At 47.7% G+C, this 11,957-nt stretch overlaps 1 protein-coding gene across 2 annotated transcripts in view; it reads right to left on the bottom strand.

Moving 5' to 3' along the window:
- Positions 1-314: 314 nt before the first annotated feature.
- Positions 315-11,957, bottom strand: part of LOC129813614 (phosphatidylinositol 4-kinase alpha-like) — a 34,942-nt gene continuing 23,299 nt past the window's right edge. For both annotated transcript variants that reach the window (XM_055865961.1, XM_055865969.1), the window contains exons 34-51: positions 7,487-7,645; positions 7,311-7,390; positions 6,919-7,118; positions 6,690-6,777; positions 6,337-6,504; positions 6,182-6,235; positions 5,815-5,935; positions 5,569-5,698; positions 5,073-5,143; positions 4,794-4,866; positions 4,419-4,596; positions 4,170-4,274; positions 3,531-3,656; positions 3,161-3,281; positions 2,718-2,877; positions 2,542-2,631; positions 2,373-2,456; positions 315-2,003 (exon numbers count right to left, since the gene is read on the bottom strand). In XM_055865961.1, the coding sequence (XP_055721936.1) occupies positions 1,952-2,003; positions 2,373-2,456; positions 2,542-2,631; positions 2,718-2,877; positions 3,161-3,281; positions 3,531-3,656; positions 4,170-4,274; positions 4,419-4,596; positions 4,794-4,866; positions 5,073-5,143; positions 5,569-5,698; positions 5,815-5,935; positions 6,182-6,235; positions 6,337-6,504; positions 6,690-6,777; positions 6,919-7,118; positions 7,311-7,390; positions 7,487-7,645 (2,060 nt within the window). In that variant the 3' untranslated portion in view covers positions 315-1,951. The remainder of the gene's footprint in view (positions 2,004-2,372; positions 2,457-2,541; positions 2,632-2,717; positions 2,878-3,160; positions 3,282-3,530; positions 3,657-4,169; positions 4,275-4,418; positions 4,597-4,793; positions 4,867-5,072; positions 5,144-5,568; positions 5,699-5,814; positions 5,936-6,181; positions 6,236-6,336; positions 6,505-6,689; positions 6,778-6,918; positions 7,119-7,310; positions 7,391-7,486; positions 7,646-11,957) is intronic.

Genomic DNA, 11,957 nt, shown 5'->3' with positions numbered 1-11,957 from the left:
GATCTCCACATCTGGCTTCACCTGCGGGATAGTCTGACGGAGGAGGGTGGGTGTGCTGAGGAGTATTTTTGTCTTTAACAAAGCCATTTTCTGGGGAAAAACTCATTCTGATTGGTTGGTCCTGGCTCCCAAGTGGGTGGGCCTATGCCCTCCCAGACCCACCCTTGGCTGCACCCCTGCCCAGTCATGTGAAATCCATAGATTAGGGCCTAAGGAATTTAATTCATATGAACTGTAACTCAGTAAAACAGTTTAAATTGTTGCATTTCTATTTTTGTTCAGTATAGATAAAATTACACTCACATGAACTGGGGTTTATGTTTCAGTACTTTATCACAATACAACAGTCCAATAAAAATACTAATAATGGAACAGCTCTTTATCATCCCATTGGTCTGAAATGCATGTCGTTAGCCATTACAACCTACAGTACATAGCAGGGCTCTCTACACTGATCTTTTTTTACAATGAGCATGTGTACACCTAAGTTGAAAAATGTAAGCACACAAAGAAATGAATACACACAATTAAAAATATTTGAAGTATTAAAGCTAGAATCCTTTAACTTTTTCTAGGTGCACTGGTATGCCCACATTAAAACTCCAGGTCACACAGCAGAACATTTATATGTGAGTAAAATGGTTACACTGTAGAGCCCTGAAATACAGTACACCGTAATATACTTCATATGTCAATTTTTACTCATTTAGCAGACACTCTTAACCCTAATTGCTCCTGTAAGTCACTATGGATAAGTCTTCCTCAAGGGCACATTGGTAGATACCTCACCTAGTCAGCTTGGGCATTCAAACCAGCGACCTTTCGGTTCCTGGCCGCTAGCTGACCTGCCGCCCACGTTATATTACAAACATACTCTGTAATACATACATGGATGTTTAAGATGAAATACCCTAAGTAAAATAATAATGAAACATATCCATTCAGATCAAAAAGAATACATACCATCTAATCTAAAATGATAAATGTAAGGTGAATTATCTTTACAGACTACCAAGTAAAATATCTTCATAAACAGAAGGGTTTCTGAAGAGATTATGACAGAAATCTCATATGTTGACACACATTAAGAAGGTAACATCTAGCATAACATCAGAGGAGTATAGTTGTCATGTAATACTACCCATCTGTTTGTGCCAAGGTTTAGAGAAATGGCTTTTTGGGTCTTCATCGTCACTGTAAAATCACCACCACCCCCCACCACCATTGTAATACTAAACACAAATCCTGGAGATTCAAGTACAGGATTGAAGGTGAATAAAATCTGTCTTTGTGCAGAAAGAGGAATGTCTCCAAACAGAATCTCACACACACACACCTGTTTAAGAACGCTACTAAATCCATGTTACTACTAGGTCTGGTCATGAGACATGCAGAGTTAGAGGGTTAGTAGGTAAACAACACTGGTTTATTCTGTACTGGATCCACCAACCTTGGCGCGGATACACACACAGTATGTAACTGACTCAAGACAGATATAGTCCAGATATAGTCACTAGCTCCACCATTAGAAATGTCCCCAGAGAAAATATCTACTCATCGCTTTTGACTACAGGACGGGGACACTCACTATGTGATTGTATCAAGACATGGATACGTGATATATGGATTATGATCGTGGGATTTGCTGATTGTATTGGAGTTCAGTTACAGGTTGTGTGATTGGTTGTTTGGTTGATTGATTGGTTAGTGTGATTTCTCTAGTCTAGCATAACAGCTCTTGATCAGGGTCCAATCAGGTGGGTGAAATACAGCGATCTATAAAGTGCATAAGTTGCTGGACGCTAGCTGGCTAGCAAGCCAAGGATAATTACTTTGTATATAGGACAACCTCTGACCTTACATAGAGTCTAAAGAAGAGGTTACTGCCTATATAGGGAATAAGAACTCATATCAGACAGGTCCCAGTATGTGAAAATACTGCAGCAGGTCTTCAGTATGGGATCTGGTTCTGGTAATACTGAAGCATATCATAGGTCTTGCTCCTGAGGAAAGACAGAAAACAGACAGTCAGCTGACCCTGTCTATATGTGTATATAGACAGTTAGCATTATGGATATTTCCTCTGGCCGAGTTGGGGCCATAGGCGTCAGGAAAGGAGCGAGAGACTGGAATGTGAGAAGGGCCATTGAGTGAGGAAAGGAGCTGGAATGTTACAGGGCCATTGAGTGAGGAAAGGAGCTGGAATGGTACAGGGCCATTGAGTGAGGAAAGGAGCTGGAATGTTACAGGGCCATTGAGTGAGGAAAGGAGCTGGAATGGTACAGGGCCATTGAGTGAGGAAAGGAGCTGGAATGTTACAGGGCCATTGAGTGAGGAAAGGAGCTGGAATGGTACAGGGCCATTGGTGTTACCTGCTGCTGAGGAAGCAGCTCTGGATGACCTTGATGATGAAAGCAGCCGCCTCCTTCTCACTCATACTGGGGTTGAACCGCTGCCTGTGAACACAGACATGATCAGAAATGGTCACGAGACTTGGCACGACCTAATTTATGCTCCCATGTGGTTTATTGATGTACTGACTTGAGCAGTTTGATGGTCTGTCCTCTGAAGCATGGTAGTCCAGTGTCCAGCATCAGAGTGACTAGAGACACCACTGCATCCATGTAGGGCCTGGGAGAGGTGGAACAAAAATAGAATTAACCCACAGAAAGACCGTTTAGATGCAAATAAGATTGAGACCCCACACACACACTTACCTGACAGCCAGGTACCCCCTGACACACAGCTCCATGAACCATTTGAAGGGAGTGGCTTCCATCTTGCCTCCCATGATCATCACCATCTCATCAGTCAGCTTGATGTCCGGCTCCCAGCCCAGGTTACCACCAGGAGAACTCTCAAACATGAAGCCAAAGTCTGAAAGCAGATGCTGTTTTAGACAACTATTATAAATTCAATTAATATATTTATTGTCACAAAGAGATAAAAGATGTCCACCATTGCTGTATTAAATGAATGATTGATTGTGTGGATGATGTTTTGGATGAGGTTAAGGATGGTCGTGTTCCTATGTGGATGATCGTGTTCCTATGTGGATGATGTTTTGGATGAGGTTAAGGACAGTTGTGTTCCCATGTGGATGATGTTTTGGACGAGGTTAAGGATGGGTGATTGTGTAACAATGTGGATGATTTTTTACCTATGTGGATAAGGTGTCCCTTGCTGTCCAGCATGATGTTCCCGTTGTGTCTATCTTTGATTTGTAGCAGGAAGAGCAGCAGGCTGTAAGCAGCCATACTACGGATGAAGTTATACCTCGCCTGGAGAGGAGGGGAAAGAGAGAGGAAGAGATTAGGAAGTACCTTGTATAAACCATGTTGGTGAAGTAAAATAGTTGACGTATGTTTATTAAGGCAACAGATCCATTTTAATGACATACTGTATGTACTCAAGAGTATTTATCTTTTTTTAATAATCCTGAATTTCTAATGAATTAAGAATAATGGCACAGACGAGGATCAGGTAAGGGGTCATACTTTAGGGGTCGTAGGACAGCACAGTCATCTCACCTTCTGGAAGGCCAGAGTGGACTCATCTCCATACTGGTTTCTGAAGTAGTCGTACATCCCAAAGTCTGTCTGTCTGCCCAGTTGGTCACGGGATTTACAGTCTGGGATACACTCAATCACACCACACTGGACACAGAGACAGGAAAACCATTACTGTGATGCTACAGTGCACAGAACAAGCAAAGATTAAGGTTTAATAAAGATTAGGGTGCAGGGGTTAGGGTATAGGAGGTAGGGTGTAGGGCAGAGGACGAAAACAGGCTGCCCGTGGTCCAAAACCGGCCCGCTAGTAATTATGCCCCCCCCCCCCCCCCCCCCAAAGTGGGGATTTCAGTTTTTGCTCAAGAAAGACTCAAATCACAAAAAATTAAGCTAAAAATGAGTTGAATTTAGAAAATCTGTCCAAGTAGGCCCACAAATACAAAAAGAGACATGTGATCGTGTCTCAATGTAATCAAGGTATGAAATTATTGTATTTGGAAATACAAATATCTTTTTGGGCATAGTTGGTCAATTTTCAGTGTACAAATTATTATTATAACATTTTTCCCAGACCCCTGAACCATTCACTGCCAACAAAAACGGGCCTGCGACTGAATCTAGCTGCCTAGCCCTGGTGTAGGGGATAAGTGTACATACCCCAGGGGCGGTAGCCACAACTCTGTAGGGAAACACAAACAGGTCCAGACCCACAAGTTGGAAGATGTTCTTAAACAGACCAATGATCTGGAGAGCCAGCATGTCCTGGGGAGGGAGGGAGAGATTGAGAGAAAGAGAGAGGAAAAGAAAATACAAAAAAATGCTGATTGAAAATAAAATTGTTTATAAGTGCTGAGTATGTAAAATATGCTTATGGTGTGTGCGCATGTGTTGGTCTATCTATCCTACCTGTCTGCAGTCGTCTCCCACTTTAAAGATGGCGGCCTGCCAGACGATCCTGCGAGCTACATCTTCACCCGACTCCACGTCCTGGGAATCAGTCTGACAACGCAGACCCTCTTTCTCCAGCTCACTGACCCCACAACGCTTCACCTTGAACTTAGCCAGGTACGGGGCCTTGGCAGCACTGGGAGAGAACGGAGACAGCAGTCAGATATAGATCCTGTGAGAAGGGCTTCTGTTCCTTTTTTTAAATAGCATAAAGGAATAGATATCCACACACAATTGAATGCTCCTGTGTACTTTATTGCAACGTTTCAACTGGAAGGTCTTTGTCAGGCATGAAATCAATCAATCAAATTAATAAAATCAGTGAGTGAGTACCTCTGCATGGGTGTTCCAGACTTGTAGTCGATGTCCAATACGATGGCCTCTGGGTTACTGGGCAGGTAGCAGCCTGGAGGATGGCCACCGGGGGGGGGCGAGATGGACAGACACACACAGTGACTACTGCTTCCACATAGCACAAATCACATATACAGGAATCAACTGCTTAGAGGTAAAAACACCTAAGTCAAAACTATTCACATACACCTCACTGTAATCAAACATGCACCTGCACCCACAGACCTAGCAACATGGATGTCTCCCAGCTGTTGTTACCTTGCTGGACTTTGATGTCAGACAGAGCTTTGAGACAGGCCCTCTTCCTCTCATCTCCCTTTGGGGTGGGCCTAATAAAAACACCAACACTTTTATATCCAGAAACAAATTGGTTGACAGTAGTGGACTATATAGGGACTGGAGTTCTAATAAGATTTCTGAGAGAGTTCTGATTAGAATTCTGAGAGAGTTCTGATTAGAGAGAGAGAGAGTTCTGATTAGAGAGAGAGAGTTCTGATTAGAGAGAGAGAGAGTTCTGATTAGAGAGAGAGAGAGTTCTGATTAGAGAGAGAGAGAGTTCTGATTAGAGAGAGAGAGAGTTCTGATTAGAGAGAGAGAGAGTTCTGATTAGAGAGAGAGAGTTCTGATTAGAGAGAGAGAGTTCTGATTAGAGAGAGAGAGAGTTCTGATTAGAGAGAGAGAGAGTTCTGATTAGAGAGAGAGAGTTCTGATTAGAGAGAGAGAGAGTTCTGATTAGAGAGAGAGAGGGTCTTACTTGATGATGGCAGATACGTTGGTGATTTTGTCAAAGAAGTCAAACTCTCTCTGGAAAAAGTCTTTAGCTGCACCAGACTGAGCACCTATTATCTCCTCAACCATCTCCTCCAACAGATCCCCGATGTCAGCTACACAGAGGGAGAGGGAAGAGACAAGCGAGAGTGTGAGGAGTGGTAAGTGTGTGAGTGCGCACGCAAGTAAGTGTGAGTGAGGGAGTATGAGAGTGTGTGTACGTATGTCTCACGGTCTTTATGGTTTGCCTCCTCGTCCAGGTAGATGTTAGTCTTCATGTTCCAGATGAACTGATGGGCCAACAGCTGAGACTTCTGGGCCGCCCACAGGATGTACTCCCTCACATACCCCATCTGCCAATCAAATACACAAACACGTTTTACTAAACAATTGATACCCTATTTTTCCTTACCCCTACACCTTAAGCTAACCCTGACCTCTAAAATAGCATTTTCCCCAGTGGTAAAATGTCCCCACCTGTCCAAATGTTACTTGCTTTACTATCCTTGTTATGACTTCTGTTCCTCACAATGAAAGTAAAACCAAACACACACTGTATTGTAGAAATGCAGCAGCTAGTTAAATGTAGTGTCACTCACCTTGTCATAGCGCAGGGCCTGAACAATCTGAGGAATGTAGAACAGGATGGCATCCTAGAGATTGAGATAGATTAGTGACGGTATAGTGTGTGTGTGTGTGTTTCGTACCAGAGGAAACGGCCTTAGCGTGTGTGTGTATGAAGTGCGTGTCGTACCGGAGGAAAGGACCGTAGTACTTTGACCCCATACTGAGCAGTGAGGGGGTGCGGTGGGTACATGGAAGAGAAGTAGGACAGGCCGGTGGGAGGGTCAGCAGGAGCCCAACATAGGATATGACTCAGCTCTGGAGAATCTGCATCAATGGTGTGCCATGTCACCAGGAACTGGAAAACATAAATACATTTTGGTAAATTGACAAAGAACTTTCAATTAGAAACACCACTTTTAATCTTGAACCGTTTGGCTCTGACATAAAAGAAACCATATCTTTCATAAAAACCTATTTGAGGTATCATAAGCATTGGCCACTTCTGTGTTGCAGATATCCTGTAGTTCAACAGTGACTCACCTTGACGGCCTCAGGTACGTCGCTGACCGCTCCAGGGTCCAGCCTTACCAGCCGGGTCACCTCAGCCACGATCACATCGTTCTTAAACCTGAACATACAGACACGAGAGGGTTAACCCAAACATCGTTCTTAAACATGACAACAAAAGTTAGAGGTGGAATGAATCCAAAGCTTTTCCCCAAGAAATTCTAACCATGGTGTATGTGTTGGTGTGAGACTGTGTGTGTACCTGGCAGGTAGCTGCATAGCCAGGTAAGGAGATATACCCCAGGCCAGGTTGACGTTGTCTTTCCACTGTTTCTCACTGAGGCTGATGTACTTGGACCTCCAGTTGGCGATGCTGGTCTCCACTGACTGTTCTGTAGCAATGGCCAACTCCTGGGTGCACAGAGGGTTGTACCAGGTAGTCAACCGCTCAATCTCACTGGCCTAGAGAGGGGGGAAGAGGAGAGAGAGAGACAGAGAGACCGAGCAAGAAAGAGAGAAAGCACATCAGTCCTAGCAACAAAATGTAATTGAATAGCAAGGAGGGAGAGTCAATGGTAATGTCTTTGTCAAGGTCTCCAAAATGTCCCCAAAAAATGAAACCTTCCACAGTAACAATCTCCCTCTAGGGCTCACCAGTAAGGCCAGCAGAAGGGTCCGGCGCTTCATGTAGTACTTATGGAGCTGAGTCCCTCTGTTACTCTTCTTAGACATGCCTAGGGACAGAAAGGACATGGTCCGATCTCAGTGTGTGTGTGTGTGTGTGTGTGAGCATATTGCGTCTGTCCGTGGGCGTGTGTGTGTTGTGTTACCGGACTTCTTGGAGGCGGTGGACATGCCAGAGGACAGAGGGTAGGTGTTGATCCAGCCACTCTGGCCACTCTGCTGGGAGCGGGAGTCATGAGACATGGTGCTCCTGGGGTCCTGGGTCGTCATCACTGACAGACTGTTCAACGACGGGTCCTGGTTGTCTACACACCGACGGACACACACACACAGGGGCACTCAGCAGGCTGACACACACACACACACACAGGGACACTCAGCAGGCTGACACACACACAGGGACACTCAGCAGGCTGACTGAAACACACACAGGGACACTCAGCAGGCTGACTGAAACACACACAGGGACACTCAGCAGGCTGACTGAAACACACACAGGGACACTCAGCAGGCTGACTGAAACACACACAGGGACACTCAGCAGGCTGACTGACACACACAGGGACACTCAGCAGGCTGACTGACACACACACATAGGGACACTCAGCAGGCTGACTGACACACACACAGGGACACTCAGCAGGCTGTCTGACACACACACACAGGGACACTCAGCAGGCTGACACACACACACACACACACACACACACACACACACACACACACACACACTCAGCAGGCTGACACACACACACACACATAGGGACACTCAGCCTGCTGACACACACACACACACACACACGCAGGCTGACACACACACACACACACACACACACACACACACACACACACACACACACACACACAGGGACACTCAGCAGGCTGACACACACACACACACACACATACACACACACACACAGGGACACTCAGCAGGCTGACACACACACACACACAGGGACACTCAGCAGGCTGACACACACACACACACACACAGGGACACTCAGCAGGCTGACACACACACACACACAGGGACACTCAGCAGGCTGACACACACACACACACACACAGGGACACTCAGCAGGCTGACACACACACACACACAGGGACACTCAGCAGGCTGACACACACACAAAGGGACACTCAGCAGGCTGACACACACACAGGGACACTCAGCAGGCTGACACACACACAGGGACACTCAGCAGGCTGACACACACACAGGGACACTCAGCAGGCTGACTGACACACACAGGGACACTCAGCAGGCTGACACACACACAGGGACACTCAGCAGGCTGACTGACACACACACACAGGGACACTCAGCAGGATGACACACACACAGGGACACTCAGCAGGCTGACTGACACACACAGGGACACTCAGCAGGCTGACACACACACAGGGACACTCAGCAGGCTGACACACACACACAGGGACACTCAGCAGGCTGACACACACACACACACACACACACAGGGACACTCAGCAGGCTGACACACACACACACACACACAGGGACACTCAGCAGGCTGACACACACACACAGGGACACTCAGCAGGCTGACTGACACACACACACACACACACACACAGGGACACTCAGAAGGCTGACACACACACACACACACACACAGGGACACTCAGCAGGCTGACACACACACAGGGACACTCAGCAGGCTGACACACACACACACACACAGGGACACTCAGCAGGCTGACACACACACACACACAGGGACACTCAGCAGGCTGACACACACACACACACACAGGGACACTCAGCAGGCTGACACACACACACAGGGACACTCAGCAGGCTGACACACACACAGGGACACTCAGCAGGCTGACTGACACACACACACACAGGGACACTCAGCAGGCTGACAGACACACACACACAGGGACACTCAGCAGGCTGACACACACACACACACACACAGGGACACTCAGCAGGGTGACACACACACACACACACACACACAGGGACACTCAGCAGGCTGACACACACACACAGGGACACTCAGCAGGCTGACACACACAGGGACACTCAGCAGGCTGACACACACACACAGGGACACTCAGCAGGCTGACTGACACACACACACACACACAGGGACACTCAGAAGGCTGACACACACACACACACACACACAGGGACACTCAGCAGGCTGACACACACACACACACAGGGACACTCAGAAGGCTGACACACACACACACACACACATAGGGACACTCAGCAGGCTGACACACACACACATAGGGACACTCAGCAGGCTGACACACACACACACACAGGGACACTCAGCAGGCTGACACACACACACACACAGGGACACTCAGCAGGCTGACACACACACAGGGACACTCAGCAGGCTGACACACACACAGGGACACTCAGCAGGCTGACACAAACACACACACACACACACACAGGGACACTCAGCAGGCTGACACACACACACACACACACACACACACACACACACACACACAGGGACACTCAGCAGGCTGACACACACACACAGGGACACTCAGCAGGCTGACACACACACACACACACACAGGGACACTCAGCAGGCTGACACACACACACACACACAGGGACACTCAGCAGGCTGACACACACACACACACACACAGCAGGCTGACACATACACACAGGGACACTCAGCAGGCTGACACACACACACAGGGACACTCAGCAGGCTGACACACACACACACACACACACACACACACACACACACACACACACACACACACACACAGGGACACTCAGCAGGCTGACACACACACACACAGGGACACTCAGCAGGCTGACACACACACACACACAGGGACACTCAGCAGGCTGACACACACACACACAGGGACACTCAGCAGGCTGACACACACACACACAGGGACACTCAGCAGGCTGACACACACACACACAGGGACACTCAGCAGGCTGACACACACACACACAGGGACACTCAGCAGGCTGACACACACACACATAGGGACACTCAGCAGGCTGACACACACACACACATAGGGACACTCAGCAGGCTGACACACACACACACAGGGACACTCAGCAGGCTGACACACACACACACAGGGACACTCAGCAGGCTGACACACACACACACAGGGACACTCAGCAGGCTGACACACACACACACACACACAGGGACACTCAGCAGGCTGACACACACACACACACAGGGACACTCAGCAGGCTGACACACACACACACACACACAGGGACACTCAGCAGGCTGACACACACACACACACACAGGGACACTCAGCAGGCTGACACACACACACACACACACAGGGACACTCAGCAGGCTGACACACACACACACACACAGGGACACTCAGCAGGCTGACACACACACACACACACAGGGACACTCAGCAGGCTGACACACACACACACACACACACACAGGGACACTCAGCAGGCTGACACACACACACACACAGGGACACTCAGCAGGCTGACACACACACACACACAGGGACACTCAGCAGGCTGACACACACACACACACACACACACACACACACACACACACACACACACACACACACACACACACACACACACACACAGCAGGCTGACACATACACACAGGGACACTCAGCAGGCTGACACACACACACAGGGACACTCAGCAGGCTGACACACACACACAGGGACACTCAGCAGGCTGACACACACACACAGGGACACACAGGGACACTCAGCAGGCTGACACACACACACACAGGGACACTCAGCAGGCTGACACACACACACACACAGGGACACTCAGCAGGCTGACACACACACTACCTGACTCTTTCTATCCCTTATATTTTGGGCCCTGAGACTTTCCTGACTATGTGATCTAATCAGAAAGAATTCTGGTACTTCATTTAACTCTATCCGTTATCTCTTCCCATCTCTTTCTGTAATTATGTCTGTCGCTCTAACTCTGAATTGCTTCACATTCTCTCTCTGCATTCATCTAAATAAACACTGGCAGACATCTCTCTCTATATCGCTTAATGCATTCATTCAAGTCTAGATCAACACTGGCAGGCATCACTTTCTTTCTCTCAATGCATTCATTTATTCTAAATCGAGACCGACATGCATCACCATCCCTATGAAAAGATACTGTGAACCAGAGGAAAATATAAATGAGGTAGTGAGCATTGTGTCAGCAGTCAATGGAGGGGGAGTTGACCTGCGATATGGTGGACTTTATAGCGTTAGCCCTGTCTTATATGAGATGGCCATGCGTTGTCCCCACAGGTGGTGGTAGAATTTACCCATAACCGTTGATACAGGGTCAGGGGTTATTTCACCCACCTAATGGTAAATGGTTACCATTGAGGGTAGAGTAATCTGATCCTAGATCTGTGGTTAGGGCTAGTTTCTACCTGGTGCGATCCGATGAGTTATGAGTGAGATCATGTTGTTCTCGGGGGTGCCAGGGACGGAGAGGAGGAAAGGTGTGGGTTGTTAAGAAAAACCTTGAATTTCTCAATTTGTGTTTTGTTTTTGCTGACAAATCAAGCTGAGGGGGCGGATCGGCATGATATGTGTAGAATAATAATAAATCA

Source organism: Salvelinus fontinalis, chromosome 2 (genome assembly GCF_029448725.1).
Source record: "Salvelinus fontinalis isolate EN_2023a chromosome 2, ASM2944872v1, whole genome shotgun sequence".
NCBI classification, from domain to species: domain Eukaryota; kingdom Metazoa; phylum Chordata; class Actinopteri; order Salmoniformes; family Salmonidae; genus Salvelinus; species Salvelinus fontinalis.
Note: the sequence above shows the minus strand (reverse complement) of the source record. Positions and strands in the feature narration are given on the sequence as shown.